This window comes from Gopherus flavomarginatus, chromosome 2 (genome assembly GCF_025201925.1).
Source record: "Gopherus flavomarginatus isolate rGopFla2 chromosome 2, rGopFla2.mat.asm, whole genome shotgun sequence".
Taxonomy (NCBI): domain Eukaryota; kingdom Metazoa; phylum Chordata; order Testudines; family Testudinidae; genus Gopherus; species Gopherus flavomarginatus.
Window position 1 is genome coordinate 225,171,123 of NC_066618.1, and position 22,673 is coordinate 225,193,795.

Sequence of the window (22,673 nt, forward strand, 5' to 3'; positions counted from 1 at the left end):
TCATTAAACGTTCTGTATGTAACTAATTATTAAGCTCAGAAATTTTTGGTGATGGGGAAGCTAATAAAAACACTATTAGAATTTAGGAAATCTTCCTGCTGGTTTGCAGGCTAGTATTGTTAAATGAACACCACCTCTGTCATTCATATTGGCTGGAGGAGTGCATACCAGTGGTTGCCTGACATTTTGATGGATAAACTCTTTTGACCTGTCACACTGCCAAAGTCACTCTGAAATGTAAATGAGTGTAGAAAATACAACTTTTTCCAATGAAGGCTTTAAAGAGGAATCAGTATATATTTGTAGAATAAACATACAGACACCTGAGTGTTTCACTTTGTGAATGTCACTCTGGTGCCCTCCTGAGGTTCAGTTAGTTTAGGAGAAACTACTGTGGCTACTAAAAAGGCAAGAACTCAGCCTGACAGATTGGGACAATCTGTTTTAACTGACAATATATTTGCATTACAAGATGTTCTTTTGACAGCAATAATATTGTAAATGTACATTTATGGTGTTAGATTACGAACTAAACTGTCTTCATTTTACTCTCTAAAATTTCTCTCTTCCCCCATTCCTCTCAGTGGCCTATTAAAAAAAAAAGTTTTGATGAATATACTCCTATTTCAAAATCAATAATTGATACTGGTAAATGAACAAGTATACCTGAAACAAAATAAAGGTAATAATAATTAAAGATACAATTTGTAACATTTAATTTTCCCACCTCCCAAACATTTTAAAAGAATAGTCCATTGGCTGCTTACAAAAGGGAAAACAAAATTGTCAAAATATGTTTGCTTGGGTTTTTTAAGAGAATTAGCTAAAGCAATTAATATTCAATATGAGTTGTCTAGTTTCTCTCTTCATAGTTAGACTTTAAAAGGACATTGCTAATAGGGTGACCAGATGAGAGGAAGAAAATATTGGGACACATTTGGGTGGGGGGAGGGAGTCCACTGGCACAGCAAAGAAAAAAAAAGCCAAGTGTGCTGCTAGACGAGTGAAATATCGGGACAAACACCTAAATATTGGGACAGTCCCGATTTTATCGGGATGTCTGGTCACTCTAGTTGCTAAAGTCTGGTCTACATATATTAGTTTTTGTACTGGTATAACTATTGCAATTAGTGGTGTGCATTTTTTGTTTGTTTATTTTAACCAAAATAGTTACAGCAGGATACCCCTCCTTGTGTGGATGCAGTTATACACCTATAACAACTTCTTCTTTCTTTATGGGAATAAGCTATACCAGGGGTTGTCAAACTTGCATCACAACCCCATTCTGACAACAAAAATTACTACATGACCCCAGGAAGGGGGAACTGAATCCTGAGCCAGCCTGAGCCCTAGGTGGCAGGACCAATGCCAAGCCCCACTGCCCCGGGTGGGGGAATCAAAGCCGAAGCCCAAGGGCCTGTAACCTGAAGCCTAGGCCTGAAGTCCCCCACTTTGGGGTCCTGACTCACTCTCAGTTTGAGAACTACGGAGCTATACTATCTCAAGTACTTTCATACTAGTACAACTGTCCACACTAGGGGGTTGTATCACTTTGCACACAGAAGCTGTACTGCTTTTAACTATGTAAGTGTAGTTAGACCAGGGGTCGGCAACCTTTCGGAAGTGGTGTGCCGAGTTTTCATTTATTCACTCTAAGGGCATGGCTACACTGGAGAGTTGCAGTGCTGGTGATGGGGTTACAGCGCTGCAACTCACTCTGTGTCCACACTTGCAAAGCATGGCCAGCGCTGCTACTCCCTGGTTGCAGCGCTGGCTGTACACCTGGTTTGCTTGGGGTGTAGCGATTCCAGCGCTGGTCATCAAGTGTAGCCACCAAAAGCGCTGTTATTGGTCTCCAGGGTATTAGGAAGTATCCCAGAATTCCTGTCCACAACAAACCGGAAGAATGGCTGAACTCTGATCTCCTCGTAGCTACTTAGCTAAAAACCAAACACAGCTGCTCTTTGCTCCAGCGAGCGAGCGGAGGCAGGGGAATTGCTTTGGAATATTCACAGCTGTTTGCTTGAGGAGAGAGGGGAGGGGTAGTGTTGAGCAGCTGCTTATATGGTCTAAAGACTATTTAGGAGTACATAATTTGCATTTAGTGAATAAGAGACAGGTGGGGGAAAGGTCAAAACTTTTAAAATGATTGAAGGTAGGCACTGTGTATCTTCCAGTCCTTAGAACTTGCAAGGCAGGGAGCTGAGAACAGTGTCAGCTCCAAAAATCCACTCTCCCTGTCTCCCCCAGTCACACTCCATCCCACCCCCCTCTTTTGAAAAGCATGTTGCAGCCACTTGAACGCTGGAATAGCTGCCCACAATGCACCACTCCCAACAGCGCTGCAAATGCGGCCACACTGCAGCTGTAACTCCCAGTGCTGCACATCTCCAAGTGTAGCCATACCCTAATTTAAGGTTCCGCATGCCAATAATACATTTTAAGAAGGTCTCTTTCTGTAAGTCTATAATATATAACTAAACTATTGTTGTATGTAAAGTAAATAAGGTTTTTAAAATGTTTAATTTTAAATGAAGCTTCTTAAATTAAAATGCAGAGCCCCCTGGACTGGTGGTCAGGACCTGGGCAGTGTGAGTGCCGCTGAAAATCAGCTTGTGTGCTGCCTTCAGCACACGTTCTATAGGTTGCCTACCCCTGAGTTAGACAGTCTTGTAGGCATAGCTTTAGTTTGTTCTCTCTGGACCTGATCATGCAACTCTTAGTTAAATCAATAGTCCCCACTGAGTTTAACTTTGACATGCATTAGCGTTGCATGATTGAGCTATATTAACATAATTGTAATTTTGTAACACTAAAAATACCTTATAAATCAATATTTATTTTAGGTGGATCAGACAAGTAGCTTAACTACAATACAATATACTTACAAATGATATTATATAAAATTAAAGATCAGCAATGGACTCTGTGTCTCGGTGATCTCTGAGTTCACAATGCTTGCTAATCTGACCTATAATCTGTCTGGACACTGAAGACACAGACACCTTTCTTTCCATTCTCATTATTCATTATTTTGAAACCTAATACTAGTCCCATTTTTTTGTCTATTTAATATAATTTTTAAATTGTTTAAACATATGAATTACTATAGATAAAACGTGCAACAACCTTCGTATATGCTACATATGTCTACACTACAAAATGTAATGCCCATATTGTCACAACAGCCAAAAATGGTATGGATGGACTGGGATTTAAACAGGACTCAAACATTTTTACTGTCATAAAAGTGTGTTCTTCATGATCTCTCTAGCTCAGATGCACCATTGTTTTTCTAAACCAGATGCATAAACTCCCCAGCCTCTGTTTTACATTCTGACCTGGAATTATCCACCTAATCATTTGTTTTGGAGCGCACTCTTGCTCTCTGTATATGTCAAAAATTAAATAGTGTCAGCCTATGCATAGGAGCGATTGATATAAAATTTAACTTGCTTATTATGTAAAACTCATATTCCCTGGCATAATCTGTGATGCCATATTCCATTTCTACTGAGCTTTGAAAATCCTCTCATGCGTGTTTCCAAAATATACACCCCTACCTTGATATAATGCTGTCCTTGGGAGCCAAAAAAAATTCTTACCGCGTCGTAGGTGAAACCGCGTTGTATTGAACTTGCTTTGATCCACCGGAGTGCACGGCCCCGCCCCTTGGAGCACTGCTTTACCATGTTATATCCGAATTTGTATTATATTGGGTTGCGTTATATCAAGGTAGAGGTGTATATTAGAAATTCTTTTAGCTGACATTGGGTTGTGGGAGTTAATCTTGAAACAGATGCAGCGTTTGTTCAGTACAGCATTTTTTGGCTCTGCAAGGCTTGGTTAGCAAAACCTATTCTCAGGGCTATGCTGCCTTTCATGATGGTACTGATGCACAGAGCGAAGTGAGTTCCTATAAAACACAGAAGGAATCTTTGGCACTGTGAGGAATTCTTTCCATCCAACTATAACAACGTTAAATTATTTAGGCCCAATCTCTGACCTATGTTGATAATTTCTGTTACGATAGAGGTGGAGCTACACGGAATCTGAGAACATTTAGTATGCCGGTGTTCTGTTTCCTTGACATAAGGTTTGTTATACTAATATGGGAGGGTGCTGCCACTTCTGTCTGTTGTATATAGATGCCGTAGTGACATGTGGCATAGAGAAATACAACAATGCAGACAGAATGCATTTCTATAGAAGATTTTTCTCACCTCCATAAATGTGCTACGTGCCAATTTTGTGGGTGGTTTTTCTGTTTGTTTTTTTTCCCATCCTAGTTGCTCTTAGCACTATGGCCTCTGTTTATATTGCGACTACATGCCCTACAAACTTTGGCCTAGCAACCTGAAAGTCAGCTAAAAGGTGTTACTTGTAAAGGTTCTCTTGTAGTCTTTCCTGCAGATGCACTAAAAGGGCATTAGTTTACATAGCTGGATATATACAACATAGGGAAAGGCACTTCAGCTCCCTGGGATCAAGTTTAGTTCACAAGTGTTTTACTAGTTTTTCTCTCACACACACTCTTTATGGGATGGTCCACAGATGAGCAGGAAGGAACTGCTTTATGGGTAGTGTTTCTGGCAAGTGACAAGTTACCTTAGAAACTACATTGTTCTATAGAAAGCGCATCCATAATTGCCTGTACTTAATTGTGTTGCTATTCAGCTAGCTAAAGTATGTTCTCTTCCCCAGAGTGGAATCTGTCATGAAGTGACCCTGATGGAATGGAACCATGCCAGCAAAAGGTATTTTATTTAATATTGATTGGATTTTAACAAAAAACTTAAGATGCTACTTTTCAGTCTGAAGATGGATACTAGTGTCACAGCAGGAAGAGAACTCTGCTTTTGTCTAATGAAATATCAAACCCAGACATTGTGAATCTGATCTGTTCCTTTTGAAGTCAGTTTTATCATTGATGCCAATAGGAAAGGGCAGAATATCAGGCTTAGAACAAATGGAAAAATGCCTTCTGTATTTCATGTGACTGAAATCTTAACATTGTTTAATGAATGCAAAATAGCAATGCCATGTGCTTGAAAGCGAGGTAGTAAGTCCTAGGAAAAGCAGTACCTTGCAATAGGAAGATTATTTAAGTAAAATGGAAAAGACGGTTACTCACCTTTGTAACTGTTGTTCTTTGAGATGTGTTGCTCATATCCATTCCAGTTAGGCGTGCGCGCCGTCCGTGCACGTTCGTCGGAAACTTTTACCCTAGCAACTCCAGTGGGCCGGCAGGTCGCCCCCTAGAGTGGCGCCGCCATGGCGCCCGATATATACCCCTGCTGGCCCACCCGCTCCTCAGTTCCTTCTTGCCGGCTACTCCGACAGTGGGGAAGGAGGGCAGGTGTGGAATGGATATGAGCAACACATCTCGAAGAACAACAGTTACAAAGGTGAGTAACCGTCTTTTCTTCTTCGAGTGATTGCTCATATCCATTCCAGTTAGGTGAATCCCAAGCCTTACCTAGGCGGTTGGGTCGGAGTGAGAAGTCGCGGCATGGAGCACTGCAGAGCCGAAGGCCGCGTCCTCTCTGGACTGCTGGACCAGGGCGTAGTGGGAAGCAAAGGTGTGGACCGATGACCAGGTCGCTGCCCGACAGATCTCCTGGATGGGCACACTGGCGAGGAAAGCCAGCGACGACGCCTGCGCCCTGGTAGAGTGCGCAGTCACACGGCCCGTAGGGACGTGGGCCAAGTCATAGCAGGTCCTGATACAGGACGTTACCCACGAGGATAACCTCTGCGAGGAAATGGGAAGCCCGTTCATGCAGTCCGCTACTGCCACGAAAAGCTGGGGGGATTTGCGGAACGGTTTGGTTCTGTCCACATAAAACGCGAGAGCCCGACGGACATCAAGCGAGTGGAGTTGCTCCATGCGTGACGAATGAGGCTTCGGGAAAAAAACGGGGAGGAAGATCTCCTGGTTGACGTGAAAGGCTGAGACCACTTTGGGGAGAAAGGCAGGGTGTGGTCTCAGCTGTACCTTATCTTTATGGAAGACCGTATACGGGGGATCTACCATGAGGGCCCGGAGTTCCGACACCCGTCTAGCTGAGGTGATGGCTACTAGAAAGGCAGTCTTCCAAGAAAGATAGAGCAGGGAGCAAGTCGCTAACGGCTCAAAGGGGGGCCCCATGAGCCGAGCCAGAACCAGGTTGAGATCCCAGGTAGGGGCAGGGGGTCGAACCTGGGGGTAGAGACGTTCTAGTCCCTTCAGGAATCTAGTCACCGTCGGGTGAGGGAAAACCAAGCGGCCATCCCCACCCGGATGAAAGGTGGAGATAGCCGCCAGGTGGACCCGAAGGGACAATATCGCCAGGCCCTGTTGCTTGAGGGACCAAATGTAGTCCAAAATATTGGCGACCGAAACTTCCATAGGGAGGAAACCCCTCTCCGTGCACCAACAGGAGAAACGCTTCCACTTGGCCGAGTACGTCGCTCTGGTGGAAGGCTTCCTGCTGCCCAGGAGTACCTCACGTACCGGGGTAGAGCAGCGTAATTCGGATCTGGTCAGCCATGCAGGAGCCACGCTGCGAGGTGCAGCGACTGAAGGTCCGGGTGACAGAGACTGCCGTGGTCCTGGGTGATCAGGTCCGGGTGAAGGGGCAGGGGGACTGGGTTGGCTATGGCCAGATCCAGCAACATGGGGTACCGATGTTGCCTGGGCCACGCTGGAGCTACCATAATCACGCGGGCCCTGTCCCTGCGCACCTTCAGAAGGACCTTGTGGACCAGTGGGAACGGAGGGAACGCGTAGAACAAGTGGGTCGTCCACGGGATAAGGAAGGCGTCCGCTATAGACCCGGGTTCCCGGCCCTGAAAGGAGCAGAACGCCTGGCATTTCCTGTTCCCCCTGGACGCGAAGAGGTCCACGCGGGGACAACCCCACCTCTGGAAGATCGAGAGGGCGACGTCCGGGCGAAGGGACCACTTGTGCGAGAGGAAGGATCTGCTCAGGCGGTCCGCCAGCGTGTTCCGTACTCCGGGGAGGAAGGAAGCCTTGAGGTGAATGGAGTGGGCTATACAAAAGTCCCAGAGTCGCATCGCCTCGTGACATAGGGGAGAGGATCTGGTGCCGCCCTGCTTGTTGATATAGTACATGGTCGTCGTGTTGTCGGTGAGTACCGCGACACAACGACCTCGAAGCTGATGACAGAACGTTTGACAAGCAAGGCGGACCACTCTCAACTCCCGCATGTTGATGTGTAAATCCACCTCCTGCGGGGACCACAGGCCCTGTGTCCTCAGGGTTCCCAGGTGGGCCCCTCAGCCGAGATCTGAGGCATCCGTTGTTAGGGACACCGAGGGTTGGGGTGGATGAAACAGGAGCCCCGCACACACGACGGACTGGTCTAGCCACCAGCGGAGGGAATCCAATACCCCCTGGGGGATTGTGACAAGCGTGTCTAGCGACTGTCTGGCCGGCCGGTATTGCGCGATGAGCCAAGATTGGAGGGGCCTCATGCGGAGCCGTGCATAACCTGTCACAAACGTGCAGGCCGCCATGTGGCCTAACAGGGTTAGGCATGTCCTTATAGAGGTCAGGGGGGCCGCCAGCAAGCGCCGAATGATGGCCGACAGCGACTGGAACCTGGGCAACGGCAGAAGGGCCCTGGCCAAGGTGGAGTCCAGAATGGCCCCAATGAACTCTATCCTCTGCGTGGGGAGCAGAGTGGACTTGTCCACGTTGATAATGAGGCCCAAGGTAGTAAAAAGGCCGGTGATCCTGCGGACGTGGCTGCGCACCTGCAGCTCTGACGTGCCCCGACTCAGCCAATCGTCGAGGTAAGGGAACACGTGAATGCGACTGCACCGAAGATGTGCGACAACGACAGCCATGCATTTGGTGAATACCCTCGGGGCCGTAGAGAGGCCAAACGGGAGGACCGCGAATTAGTAATGATGGCGGTCGACCACGAACCGAAGGAAACATCTGTGGTGTGGCAAAATGGCGATATGAAAGTAAGCGTCCTGCACGTCGAGGGCGGCATACCAGTCTCCAGGATCCAGAGATGGGATAATGGTCCCCAGGGATACCATGCGGAACTTCAACTTCACCAGATGTTTGTTGAGTTCCTGCAGGTCGAGGATAGGTCTGAGGCCTCCCTTGGCCTTGGGGATGAGGAAGTTGCGGGAATAAAACCCCTTGCCCTTCTTGTTCTCCGGAACCGCCTCTATGGCTCCTTTGTCGAGGAGCGTCTGCACCTCCTGGCGGAGGAATTGCTCGTGAGAGGGGTCCCTGAAGAGGGACGAGGGTGGGGGGCAGGAGGGAGGGAAAGACGTAAACTGCAGACGGTATCCCGTCTGCACAGTGTGCAAGACCCAGCGGTCGGATGTTATTTGGGTCCACGCCTGGTGGAAAAACGAAAGGCGGTTGGAAAACGGAGGGGAAGGATCCGTGGGGGAAACTGGTACTACGCCCTCGGGCGCACCTTCAAAACGAAGGTTTGGGTCCAGGCGGGGCTTTGGAGGAGCTTTGGTTCTGCCCCCCTTGGTTCCCCGACTGCCTGCGCCTGCCATTTCTGCCGCGGTGCCTATCGAGGTCCTGCCGCTGGCGGAACCGGGGGTACGGCCGGCGCTGCTGCTGTTGTTGTTGCGGCCGGAAGGGTCTGCGTTGTGTCCCGGGTGTGTGCATCCCAAGGGAGCGCATAATGACCCAAATGTCCTTCAGACTTTTCAGTCTGGGGTCTGTCTTCTCCGAGAACAGGCCCTGGCCTTCGAACGGGAGGTCCTGGATGGTGTATTGGAGCTCCGGTGGAAGGCCAGAAACCTGAAGCCAGGAGATGCGGCGCATTGTAACCCCTGCGGCGAGGGTACGAGCGGTCGAGTCCGCTGCATCCAAGGAGGCCTGCAACGAGGTTCTTGCGACCTTCTTGCCCTCGTCAAGAATTGCCGCAAATTCTTGACGCGCCTCCTGTGGCAACAGCTCTTTAAACTTATCCGCTGCCACCCAAGAGTTAAAGGCGTAGCGGCTAAGGAGGGCTTGCTGGTCGGAAACCCTGAGCTGAAGGGCCCCCGCCGAATAGACCTTGCGGCCGAGGAGGTCCATACGCCTGGCCTCCTTGGATTTTGGAGCTGGGGCCTCTTGCCCATGACGCTCCCTCTCGTTCACCGACTGCACTACGAGGGAGCACGGTGTCGGGTGAACTTGGAGGGAGCCATGTACTTCCGCTCCACGCCACGTGCAGCAGGGGGGATGGAGGCCGGCGACTGCCAGATCGTATTGGCGTTGGCCTGGATAGTCCGAATAAAGGGCAGGGCGACCCTGGTGGGAGCCTCTGAGGAGAGGATGCTCACCACGGGATCCTCGATCTTGGAGACCTCCTCAGCTTGCAGATTCAAGTTCTGCGCTACGCGCCTGAGGAGGTCATAGTGTGCCCTGAGGTCGAGTGGGGGAGGACTGGTGGAAGAAGTGCCTGCCACAGCCTCATCGGGAGAAGACGATGAGGAGACCCCTGGCAAGAGAGTGTCCAGCGGGGGGTCTGTCTGAGCCCGCGCCTCTGACTCCGGAGGGAGCTCAGGGTCCTGCTGTTTTGACCTGTCCTCCCCGTCTGGAGAGGAGGGGGCGCGAGACAGCGATGCCTCCGGCGCCCTGTGCTCAGTCGTCACAGGCCTAGGAGGAAGCTGTTGGAGGCCCTGGGCTTGGTGGTACACCCATGGTGTCCAGAACCCCCACTGCTGCGGTCCCTGGTCCTGTTGAGGAGGGTCTTGAAAAAGGGCCGCGTGCCTGTCTGTGCCCAGTGCATAAACACTGTCCGCCTATGACGACACAGACGGCTGTCTGGAAGGCCATGGAGGGGCCGAACGCGGCTGGTAGGAATCCCCTCGTCCTGGCGCCGAAGATGTTCTCGGTGCCGGGGACCGGTACCGGGAGTCATACCGGTGCCTGGATCGGGACCGGGGCCTGTCTTGGACTCGGTGCCGGGATCGGGACCGGTACCGGCCGCCTACTCGGTGCCGGGATCGGGACCGGGACCTCCCACCAACGTGGTGCCGGGAGGTCGACCGGGACCGGGACCTGCCACCAGCTCGGTGCCGGGAGGTCGACCGGGGAGTTGAAGGATGGCGGGAACGGCTCCTAGAGTCCCGGTGCCGGTATCGGTGACTTGAACCCGATCGGGACTGTTTGGAGGATGACCGGCGCCGCGAGTGCGACCGGTACCGCCGAGGGGAGCGGTGCCGGGACTGCGAGCGTCCATGGTGACGGGACCTCGACAGTGAGCGTGAGTCCCGAGACGGCGCTCTCATCGTCGGCTTGCCTCTGGACACAACCCGCACCGGAGGTACCGGGGGTGGAGGCTGAGTTGGCTCTGTTAGAGCGATTAGGTCCCGTGCCGAGGCAAAGGTCTCCGGCGTCGATGGGACCAATAGCTCAACCCCAGATCTTATGGGGGAGCTAGGAGGGACCGGACTCGACAGACCCTCCAGGCCCGGAGTCGACGGGAACCCTGTCGGTGGTGCCGCGGCCGAGGTAGGTGCCGGGCGCTCCACTCGAGTCTGCCTGGATGGAGTTGCAGACTTCGAGGGCCTTGCTTCGGGACCCGGTGCCGGGGAAGGACGGTGCCGGGGAGTCTTTCCGGTGCCGGCACGGTCCGGTGCCGGTGTAGAGGCGACGGTCTGTGAAGCTGCCGGGTTGAGTGCCGCTTCCATAAGGAGAGTCCTCAATCTCTGGTCTCTCTCCTTTTTTGTCGTAGGCTTAAAAGCCTTGCAAATGCGGCACTTGTCCGAGATGTGCGATTCCCCCAGGCACTTTAGGCACGCGTCGTGGGGATCGCTGGTCGGCGTCGGCTTCTTACAGGCCGTGCATTGTTTGAAGCCCAGCGAACCAGGCATGGGCCCGGTGCCGGGTGCTGGGAAGGGCTACGGCCCAAACTGGCTAACAAATATTTACAACTATTTACAATATACTACTTAACTAACTATACTTAACAACTATTTACTACCAACTACAACTATGAACTGTACAACGAAGGAGAGCTAGGGACGTGGAAGACAGCAAAGCCGTGCTCCACAGTTCCAATGACCGACACGGCGGTAAGAAGGAACTGAGGAGCGGGTGGGCCGGCAGGGGTATATATCGGGTGCCAGGGCGGCGCCACTCTAGGGGGCGACCTGCCAGCCCACTGGAGTTGCTAGGGTAAAAGTTTCCGACGAACGTGCACGCACAGCGCGCACGCCTAACTGGAATGGATATGAGCAATCACTCGAAGAAGAAACAGGAGTTTAAATGTTGCTGTAAAATTCAACACTAGTATTTCCAGACACCATATCTTTCCATTGACAGTAGAACAGATAAACAACATTTATGTAATACACTAAAATGCCTCTGAGTTCTGCTGTCACTGACCCCCACAGCTAGATGGTCATTGTATTTTTGCTTGTTTTTTTTTTTTTTTTTTAAGTGTCAACATTTCTGTATACATTTCATATGTAAATCTTTGCATAGTCCATTGCTACTAATATGACTGGCTGACTCAGAAAACAGTCTCACATCCTTGATCATAGGTCAGCGACTACAACGTTGAATGAGTTTTAGAGCAATAATATTTGGGTAACATTCCTTAGCATATTCAAGATTATGCATAAAGTAAGTTTGTGGAGAGGGTTCTCAAAAAATATTTTTCCAATAAAGTTGCTTTATCTAATTGTGTGACGTTTCTAACCAAACCTTTCAGCAGGAGGGCAGACCAGTTGTTGAAGGGGCTTTCACCCTCTAACAGAGTGACCAAACAATCTCTGCTCTGGAACACCTTGCCGGTTCCTTGAGATGTATATGAGGAAAGTTAGGTGCAAACACCTAAAGCCTGTAATATCTAGGGCCTGGTCTACATGTAAAACTGAGGTGTACCTAGCTACATCAGTTGTGTGGCGTGGGGGTGAACAAAATTCACACCCTTGAAAACCATAGTTAAGTTGACCTAAGCCATGATGTAGACATCACTAGGTCAACTAAAGCATTCTTCCATCAACCTAGCTATCACCTCTTGCAGGGGTAGATTAAATAAAATTACAGAAAAAATCCTTCTGTTGCTGTAACTTCTGTAGTATAGACACAGTTTAAGTTAGGAGGGGGAAAGGTAGTGTTGAAGTGTGAGAGACAAGGGGTGTGTGAAGAACATGAACTTCATCAGTAATCTCTAGGAAAGGATGCTGGAGTTGGTCATGGACAGGGCCAGCTTTAGGCCGATTCCCGGGAATCGGGCCCTGTGCCTTAGGGGCCTTTTTAATTTCTTTTTTTTACTCATCCGGCACCTGTAGGGGAGGGGTCCTTAGGTGCTGCAGAAGACCCGGAGCGGACCCCCCCACCTCACCCCGCCGAAGTGCTGCCAAAGCCCCAGACCGCCACCAGGTATTCAAATCGGGCCCTGCAGTTCATAAAGCCGACCCTGGTCATGGAAAGTGGTGTCTTTTTTAAACTTGTGGTTGGTGTGGAACAGTATCCCCAATTGCAAACCAGCAGAGCAATGCTGAGAGAAAGATGATTTTTTTTCCCCTCCAAAGAATGTGTGATCCAGAGTATTTACGTATTCTAAACAGTTTCTTTTTATTAGTTGTTGAACAGAATTTGTATTTATTGCTTATATAATTTCCTGCATGCAATTAATGTATTTTTCTTTAGTTAATCTAGTATATCTGCTTGTTTTAACCAACACCTCAATGTAAAAATAAGCCAGCCTTGTGGCTAATTATAAAGTTATTCTATTTATCACCTTCTTTTAAGCCAGTTGAAACAGTCTCACACTTCCTGTGTGCCAAATACACTCTTGTTGCCTTCTTCTGAAAACCCTTCCTGTTTGTGTCAGCACCTTCCCGTACCTTGCCTGTTGCTCCATGTATTTGTCTGTTAGACTAAATGCCAGAACAGGGGCTTTGTTTTTTTGACATGTATGTATTTAGCTGTAGAGCTGTAACTCAGTATAGCACAACGGTTGAAAGGATTAAACGATGGGGTTGGTTTACAACTAGGTAGTGAAGTACTCCTCTGACTGGGTAACTTAAGTAAAGTCAATGGCCTGGTATTAAAACCTTCAGCTTGGATCTGTTAATTCCTGGAAGAAAAGGCTGTCATAGTGAGATAGAATAGTATCGGTATCACATCACTCATGGGACTGAGTAGTCTGTTGCTTATAAATCAGACATCAATTTTATATCTAAAAATCATCGAGGTAGGAATCGCATGATAAAGTGGTGCCCTGGGACAATTAGTACGTTTCAGCAGCTGGGCTACATCAAAGGCTTCCATTGCTGACTCTTGATCTTACACAGTACTCAGAACTGGTATGTAAATCTTTTTGGTGTTCTATTTTCCCCCTCCCCTGATCCTTTGTAGTCCACATTCATCACACTTTTTCCAAGGGGAAGGGGGTTGTCAGGGTGGCTGGGACAATGGCTATGGGCGTTGGCTCTCATTTCATAAGTTCCACTGAAGAATTCTTTACACCAACCCCTTCTGGAGTGTTGGGGCAACTTAAAAGTGTCCAAAAAAAATTTTTTTTTTTTTTGCAGTGCCCAGTCAGAAAAATGCAAATTTCTTGTGAAAGCTTCAAAACTCCTATGTGAAAAACCTGGTTAAAGTGTAAGCCTAAACTATCTATTTTACAGGTCAAAGTACTCAGCAAGTATAAGAGGAATGTGCAAAAAGGGCAATTTAACACCTCGTTGGAGTCAGCCACTTGACATCTGAACATGAACTCAGCTTTTCATGTGACTCTTTACTGTGCTTTATGACTTTAAAAGAGAGACACAGTCCTTCCACACAGACAGCTTTAAGTCATGTTGTCTTCTTTATTGATATCAAAAGATAAAAGGAGCAACATGCATTCAGAAGAATCATACAAAGGTGAGTATATAAAAATACATTACTACATTGCACATGTTGCAGTGGACAAAAAAACAACTTTGCATATATAGTGCCCTGCAATTTAAGAGGAGGGAAAAAGCAGTTTAGCTTCTTTGTAAGTGTCCTAAAACTATTAATTTAGAAATGAGCCATTACTTATTCTACAGCTTATTTTTTTAATAGACAGACCGCCTGTACAGCACCCAGGAGTTTTTGTGCCAATGGTTTTCCCAGTAAAGATCTAATATGGCCCCAGACTCGGTTGTACTCATTCAAAATGCTGTTGACTGAGAATTTGGAGATGTTGATTTACAGTGTGAGAATGGAATCAAAGTGAACAATGCAAAACTCTTAGCATTAGAAAGGATGTTAAAATGTTCAACCTTTTTAGAAGGGGGAAAAACACCTCACAGAAATATTATTTGTTGCTTCTTTGTGCCACTCAGTTTCCAACTCTGAACAATTCCCTTTATGCTCATTAGCTTCAGTTTATACATTTACCTGCTCTTATTTGTTTTATAGGTTCTTATCCAGCAGAGAGACTGATGGTCTGTCTGCTTTCAGGTTGAAACTGATGCCAGGGAAAGGAAGTCAGTGTAGAAGCAGGCCTGAGATGACCTATAACAGTTGCAAAGAAGAGCCTACCACTGCAGAAAAGTCAATGGTGCTTGCTTTTCATTTTTTAAAGTTATACTTGTTCATTCCTCCATGATAATCACGCATTATTAAAATGTCAATGGGAAATGTCTTCTTAAATGAATTCATGTTAATAACTAGTCATAATATTCTGAAAGACACTAATTCATTCCCATATACTCTCTCCTGCACTTTGTTTGGCACACACACAGGTTACCTCTAAAAAACTGCTTTACAATAGATAAATCATGCTTTTGGTGTGGCTAAAGTCAGACTTTCCCCCCTTAAATCTCCTCATAAGCAAGTACTGGAAAACAACAGACTATGTTGTCCTGTGCTGCCAGCTCATCCACAGCAGAAAACGGTAGAGATACCAGCAATGCCTGCTTTCAGGTACGGACTCAAGACACTTCTGTTAAATATGATTCTTAAAACATGAAAACTTTGCAGTTTAAATTTATGCAAAACCATAAAACATATTTATGATTAGTCACAACTTACTAAACATCTCCTATAATTGTTAAAACAGGCTATGTTTTGGTCATAATTGGTATTATAGCAACTGATTTCTACTTCTAAAAATGAGAGATTTCAATGTGTATCATTCAATAGGCTGTATGTGTTGATTTTATCTAATCACTCTTTGTGTGGATTAAACAATACAGCATGTTAACATCCATTCAAAGATTGTGCAGTTATTTTGTTTGTAGTTTTTTCTGTTAAATACAATAGCTTAATATCATGGGCCTTAGCCTTCAGTTACCATATTCCTTTCAAGTTCCTAGTACAGAGACATTAGTTCATAAATTGTCATCTTTGAGTAAGTTCTACCATGGTATCACAACCCTTAATCAGTTCAGACTTACCACTGTGGAAAATACAAATTAATTGTTTTTCTATCCCTGCGCTCCTCCCCCACCACACAGTAACTTGACAGTAGTGGTTTGGCTTAGAGAACACACTCCATTTGATTATTTCCTTACAGCCCTTCTTTCACATCCAGGGTTCCCATCCTTCCCAAACTCTGCCAAGGAGATTGGGGTCTGTTGCTTGATCTATAAGGCATCTCACTTGGATTTCTTCCAAAAGTCCATCTTCTGGTTCTTTGGCTCGGATGTTGTGATCTCTGCTTCCTTGAGCTACAGCTACATATTCCTTGTAGGCAGGTGATTTCTCATGGCCCAGTCGTAATTCATCACTGAAAAAAAGAAAATTCTGAAAATCTAGACCTAGTTTTTTTTTTATTTTTAAATGAGAGCTTTAAGGCCTAATCCTATGAGGTAGTGAGTATTCTTGACTTAATAGGTGTTTAGAGTGCTTAGCAAGTCAAGATCAGGTCCTTAAAATGAGTGATCTCAGGCTCTTCCCTCATATGTGAGCATTTACTATGAACATCTTCAGCTTGAGCTCAAGTCTGTGAGATTTTCAAAGGGTATGTCTACACTGCATCTGGGAGCGAGCTTCCCAGACTGGGTCCACAGACTTGTGTTAATGGGGCTCGCACTAGTGTGCTAAAAGTAGCTGTGTAGACAGTGCTTTGACATTACAGCTTGGGTTCTGAAAGCCGCCCCTGCCCGGGCTTCTGAGCTGCACCCTTAAAGCACTATCTACACAGCTACTTTAGCAAGCCACAAGTCTGTGGTCCCAGTCTGGGAGGCTCGTTCCCAGATACAATATAGACATACAGAAATTCTGGGTAAGCCTCTCAATCAAACTGCTACTTGTATTGTACTGTCTCTCCCCTCCCTCACCTGCCAAGTGCTCATCTGAAAAAAGGCAGCCAGTTGTTTTCTGCAAAGTCTGCCTCACCAATGGAGGTCAGAGCAGAAAACAATTACTCATTCTGTCACACAGCAACCTAAAGGCAATCAAACCTGTTGCTGCCACAGCTCTCCTGGGTGATACGAATTGCACTTGGTCCTGCTAGTGATGGCAGGGGGCTGGACTAGATGACCTTTCGAGATCCCTTCCAGTTCTATGAGATGGAGATATACCTACACACACACACACACCCCTCCCTTTCTATTCAGCCATTTTAAAAGTATTTTTAAAATTTTAAACAAGCTTTTCATTCATTGCACCAACTCAAAATGAATTTAAAAGGAAAGGATTAATTGAATTTTAAAGACTAAAATACTGTGATTTCTAGCTTGAGCCAATCTTGACTGAGCTGATTAAATCTCAGTAGGCCATCACATTCCTAGGCAATTTAACCAATTTTTTTGTAAACTAACTAATTTACTTGTATGCCTCCCTGACAGTTGCCTCAAGATTCCTGCTAGACTACTATTTTTATTTTTATTTTTTTTTTTAAGAGTCCATTCAAATTTCACCTCTACCCCCAAAGCTTTATGAAGAGCAACAGCTTGTGAGGGGTGGGAAATAAATAGGCTTACATGGTGAGGCCACACATGCTGCCAAGAAAAATAAATGCCCAGGAGTACAGAGGAAAACTGAGCTGGAACAAGGACACTCAGGAGCTACAGGGTAGTTTGGCTACTAAGATGATTCAGACAGCTTTTGTACATCAGAACAATTCACTCTGCCAAGAAGCGAAATGATTAAATTGCCCCCTTGTCTTCCTTTTCTGCCATTAAGTCTGAAGGTAACAAGTCCCTGACTCTTTCAATTGCAAAGGTTTTTAGTCTCTCTCTTGGATTTCCAAGTCCTTTAATGCCTTACCAAGTGAGTACTGCTGGATTGGCACCTGCCAGCTTTCTTTTGGCACAGTTCACTTTCTGCAAGGGATACCAGTTTATTTCAGCTGTGTTTACTTCCTTAGACCATGTGCCGCCTTTTTTCAACTGCTTCAATTCAAAATTCTAATGAGAGAAAATATTTTTCTTCATTTATCATAAATTACACAAACAATCATACGCCTAAACCTCTCCTACATTCTCACGGCCGCCCACACCCTCAGGAACAAGTCAGAAAATAATCTGTATTGCAAAGAAAGTGGAGGGCAGGATATTTAGTGGAAATTTACTTCTGCCTGTGACTTAAGTTACTTTGCAACTGAAAATATGACAAACATTTGTATTTCTGCAGATTCAGCAAAATGGATGAACAATGCTAACCTGAACATAGGAAAGCACATCATCTTAAGCTCTACTTTGATCTGCTTGAGTGAAATCTCAAAATGTTGCTGCCTCTAAAACTAAGGAATAATTTATTGCACATAATTACATCAGTTTAGCAAATTCTGTACAGGTAAAGGTAGTCTGAAAATATTTATACTCAAACTTTTAATTCTGTAACTGGTTTCAGAAGTATTTTCATAAACAGCACATTGTATGAAATGCATGGTGTCATGTTTTACATGAAACTAAGTTGTGCTGCTTATCATGTGACAAACTGAAAATACTCTATTTATACTACATTATGGTGATTCATGCTATCACCCTAAGATTTGACAATCTCAGGGTACGTTTACACTACAGGATTATTCCGATTATACATAAACTGGTTTTGTAAAACAGATTGTATAAAATCGAGTGCACGCGGCCACACTAAGCACATTAATTCCGCAGTGTGTGTCCATGTACCGAAGCTAGCATCAATTTCCGGAGCGTTGCACTGTGGGTAGCTATCCTGTAGCTGTCCCATAGTTCCCGCAGTCTCCCCAGCCCATTGGAATTCTGGTTTGAGATCCCAATGCATGATGGTGCAAAAACTGTCGCGGGTGATTCTGGGTAAATGTAGTCACTCATTCCTTCCCCCGTGAAAGCAACGGCAGACAATCATTTCGCGCCCTTTTTCCCTGGATTGCCCTGCCAGACGCCACAGCATGGCAACCATGGAGCCCGTTTTGCCTTTTGTCACTGTCACCATATGTGTACTGATGCTGCTGACTGAAGTGGTACTGCAGTGCTACACAGCAGCATTCATTTGCCATTGCAAGGTAGCAGAGACGGTTACTAGTCGTTCTGTACTGTCTGCTGTGCCACTGTAAATTGGCAATGAGATGATGGTTATCAGTCATTCTGTACCATCTGCTGCTGTCATGGGTGCTCCTGGCTGGCCTTAGCTGACGTCGGCCAGGGGTGCAAAGACAAAAATGGGAATGACTCCCCGAGTCAATCCCTTCTTTATGGTTTATCTAAAAATAGAGTCAGTCCTGCCTAGACTATGGGGCAAGTGTACTAGAGAACCAGTGTATCAGAGAACCAGAGAGCACAGACGCTCTGTGTCAGATCCCACAGAAATGATGAGCTGCATGCCATTCTAGGGGGTGCCCCTGCAACAACCCCACCCGTTGCTTCCCTCCTCCCCCAACCTTCCTGGGCTACCGTGGCAGTGTCCCCCCATTTGTATGATGAAGTAATAAAGAATGCAGGAATAAGAAACACTGACTTTTTAGTGAGATAAAATGAGGGGGAGGCAGCCTCCAGCTGCTATGATAGTCCAGGCAGAACATTAAGCAGTGGTGGGGAGAGGAGCCCAGCATCCCGCTGCTATGTAGTCCAGGCAGTACAGAATCTTTTCTTTAGACATGAAAGTGGGGGGGCTGATGGAACTCAGCCCCCAGTTGCTATGATGAGGACGGTTACCAGCCGTTCTGTACCATCTACCGGGAATGACCGAGAGTCATTCCTATTTTCACCCAGGCGCCCCCGGCCGACCTCACCTGAGGCCAGCCAGGAGCACTCACAGGATGAGGAGGACAGCTATCAGTCCTTTTGTACGGTACCATCTGCCACCAGGGATGGGAGGGGAGAGGATGCTGCTATTCATTGCCGCAGCACCGCGTCTACCAGCAGCATGCAGTAGACATAGGATGACATATAAAAAAGTCAAGAAACTGGGGGGGAGGGGGGGTAAATTGATGAGATATATCCTGAAACACCCCGGACAATGTGTTTGACCCTACAGGCACTGGGAGCTCAGCCAAGAATCCAAATGCTTTTCGGGAACTGTGGGATAGCTGGAGTCCTCAGTACCCCTTCCCTCCCTCCAAGAGCGTCCATTTGATTCTTTGGCTTTCCGTTACGCTTGTCACACAGCACTGTGCTGTGGACTTTGTATCATACGGAGCTGTGATAGAACAGATTTGTCTCCCCATACAGCGATCAGATCCAGTATCTCCCGTACGGTCCATGCTGGAGCTCTTTTTGGATTTGGGACTGCATCGCCACCTGTGCTGATCAGAGCTCCACGCTGGGCAAACAGGAAATGTAATTCAAAAGTTCGCGGGGCTTTTCCTGTCTACATGGCCAGTGCATCCGAGTTCGGATTGCTGTCCACAGCGGTCACAATGGTGCACTGTGAGATACCGCCCGGAGGCCAATACCGTTGATTTGCAGCCACACTAACCCTAATCCGATATGGTAATACCGATTTCAGTGCTACTCCTCTCATCGGGGAGGAGCACAGAAAACAGTTTAAAGAGCCCTTTATATCGATATAAAGGGCCTCGTTGTGTGGACGGGTGCAGCGTTAAATCGGTTTAATGCTGCTAAAATCGGTTTAAACGTAGTGTAGACCAGGCCTCAAGATCACTCATTCAATACAGAAATGAAACTAAATAACACAAATTAGAAATGGATAAAAGCTATCCCTCTGTCCAGTCCATCTCTTACCCCATAAGAAATCAGTGTCTTATTCTTCTTCAAGTGATTGCTCACATCCATTCCAGTTAGGTGTGCGCGCCGCGCGTGCACGTTCGTCGGAAACTTTTTTACCCTAGCAACTCCAGTGGGCCGGCAGGTCGCCCCCTGGAGTGGCGCCGCCATGGCGCCCAATATATATCCCTGCCGGCCCGCCCGCTCCTCAGTTCCTTCTTACCGCCGTGTCGGTCGTTGGAACTGTGGAGCGCGGCATAGCTGTCCTCCACGTCCCTAGCTCTCCTCGTTATCTATCGATTATCTCTAGTACTATTATAGTTGTTAATTAGATTGTTAAGTGTAGATAGTAGTAGTTAAGTTAAGTAAGTTGTAAATAGTTCTTCGCCGGGGGCTTAGCCCTTCCCGGCACCCGGCACCGGGCTCATGCCTGGTTCGCCGGGCTTCAAGCAGTGTGCGGCCTGCAAGAAGCCCATGCCCACCAGCGACCCCCACGACGCGTGCCTGAAGTGCCTGGGGGAATCGCACAGGTCAGACAAGTGCCACATCTGCAAGGCTTTTAAGCCAAGAACAAAGAAGGAGAGGGATCAAAGACTCCGAACTCTCCTTATGGAGGCGGCACTTGACCCGGCGGCTTCGCAGGCCGTGATCTCGGCGCCGGCACCGGATCGCACCGGCACCGAGAAGACTCCCCGGCACCGACCTTCTCCGGCACCGGGGACAGAGCCAAGGCCGTCGAAGTCTGCTACTCCGGCCAGGCAGACCCGACTGGAGCGCCCGGCCTCAATATCGGCCGCGGCGCCGTCGGCACCGTCGACTCCGGGCCCGGCGGGTCCGTCGAGTCCGGTGCCGCCAAGCTCCCCCATGAGATCTGGGGTTGAGATAGTGGTCCCATCCACACCGGAGACCTTCGCCTCGGCTCGGGACCTCATAGCCCTGACTGAGCCCACTCAGCTGCCACCCCCGGTACCTCCGGTGCGGGTCGTGTCCAGAGGCAAGCCCATGATGTCGGCACCGTCTCGGGACTCACGTTCACGATCCAGGTCCCGACGCCACGGTCGCTCCAGATCCCGCCGCCGCTCGCAGTCCCGGCACCGCTCCCCTCAGCGGTACCGGTCGCACTCGCGGCGCCGGTCGACATCAAGACGATCGCGGTCCGACTCCGGCCGCCGATACCGGCACCGCGACTCCAGGAGCCGGTCCCGACGTTACTCGCCGCACCGGTCGACCTCCCGGCACCAAGCTGGTGGCAGGTCCCGATCCCGGCACCGAAGCGGCGCCCGGTACCGGTCCAGATCCCGGCACCGTGACAGAACCCGGTCCCGGTCCCGATCCCGGCACCGATATGACTCCCGGCACCGGTCCCCGGCACCGAGACGATCGTCCGTGCCGACCCGCGCAGACCCTTACCATCCAGGGTCAGCCCCGCCATGGCCCTCTAGACAGCCGTCCGTATCTTCCCAAACGGACAGCGGGTATGCGCTGGGCACCGACCGGCAGGCGGCGCTGTTCAGCGATCCGCCACAGCAGGACCAAGGCCCGCAGCAATGGGGATTCTGGACACCCTGGGCATACCATCAGGCCCAGGGCCCCCAACAGCTCCCTGCTAGGCCGGCGACTGCGGAGCGCAGAGCACCTGAAGCCTCGTTGTCTCGCCCCCCTCCCTCCCCGGATGGGGAGGAAGGGTCCAAGCAACAAGACTCCGCTTTGGCTCCTGAGGCAGAGGCGAGGGCCGAAGGAGACCCGCCGTTAGACACTCTCTTGCCGGGGGTCTCCTCATCCTCCTCCCCGGATGAAGCGGTGGCTGGTACCTCCTCCAACAGCCCCCCCCCGCTGGATCTCAGGGCGCACCAAGACCTCCTCAGGCGAGTAGCTCAAAATCTGAGTCTGCAAGCCGAGGAGGTCTCCGAAATAGAGGATCCAATTGTCACCATCCTCTCAGCCGATGCTCCCACCAGGGTCGCCCTACCCTTCATACGAACCATCCAGGCCAACGCCAACACCATCTGGCAGTCTCCGGCCTCCATTCCTCCTACTGCGAAGGGCGTCGAGAGGAAGTACATGGCCCCTTCTAAAGGCTATGAGTACCTCCATGTGCACCCGACACCGTGTTCCCTGGTGGTTCAATCAGTGAACGATAAGGAGCGTCATGGGCAGGAGGCTCCAGCCCCCAAATCCAGAGAGGCCAGGCGGATGGACCTCCTCGGCCGTAAGGTGTACTCGGCTGGGGCGCTGCAGCTCAGGGTCTCCAACCAGCAAGCCCTGCTGAGCAGATACGCCTTCAACTCCTGGGTGGCAGCAGACAAATTCAAGGAGCTGCTGCCACAAGACGCTCGCCAAGAGTTTACGGCCATCCTGGATGAAGGCAAAAAGGTCGCACGCACGTCCTTGCAAGCCTCTTTGGACGCTGCAGACTCGGCTGCCCGTACCCTCGCGTCGGGAGTAACGATGCGTCGCGTCTCCTGGCTGCAGGTTTCTGGCCTTCCGCCGGAGCTCCAACATACTATACAGGACCTTCCTTTTGAAGGCCAGGGCTTGTTCTCTGAAAAGACAGACCCGAGACTCAAGAGTCTGAAAGATAACCGAGTCATTATGCGGTCCCTCGGGATGCACACACCGGG

General features: G+C 48.7%; 1 protein-coding gene and 1 long non-coding RNA gene across 3 annotated transcripts in view; one reads left to right on the forward strand and one right to left on the reverse strand.

Moving 5' to 3' along the window:
- Positions 1-11,233: 11,233 nt before the first annotated feature.
- Positions 11,234-14,599, forward strand: LOC127045692 (uncharacterized). Its single transcript, XR_007772797.1, has 2 exons — positions 11,234-13,855; positions 14,378-14,599. It is a non-coding gene; the product is annotated as an uncharacterized LOC127045692 (long non-coding RNA).
- PRKDC (protein kinase, DNA-activated, catalytic subunit) overlaps positions 13,781-22,673 on the reverse strand; it is a 197,150-nt gene continuing 188,257 nt past the window's right edge. For both annotated transcript variants that reach the window (XM_050941897.1, XM_050941896.1), the window contains exons 85-86: positions 17,174-17,313; positions 13,781-15,689 (exon numbers count right to left, since the gene is read on the reverse strand). In XM_050941897.1, coding sequence (XP_050797854.1) covers positions 15,485-15,689; positions 17,174-17,313 — 345 coding nt within the window. In that variant the 3' untranslated portion in view covers positions 13,781-15,484. The remainder of the gene's footprint in view (positions 15,690-17,173; positions 17,314-22,673) is intronic.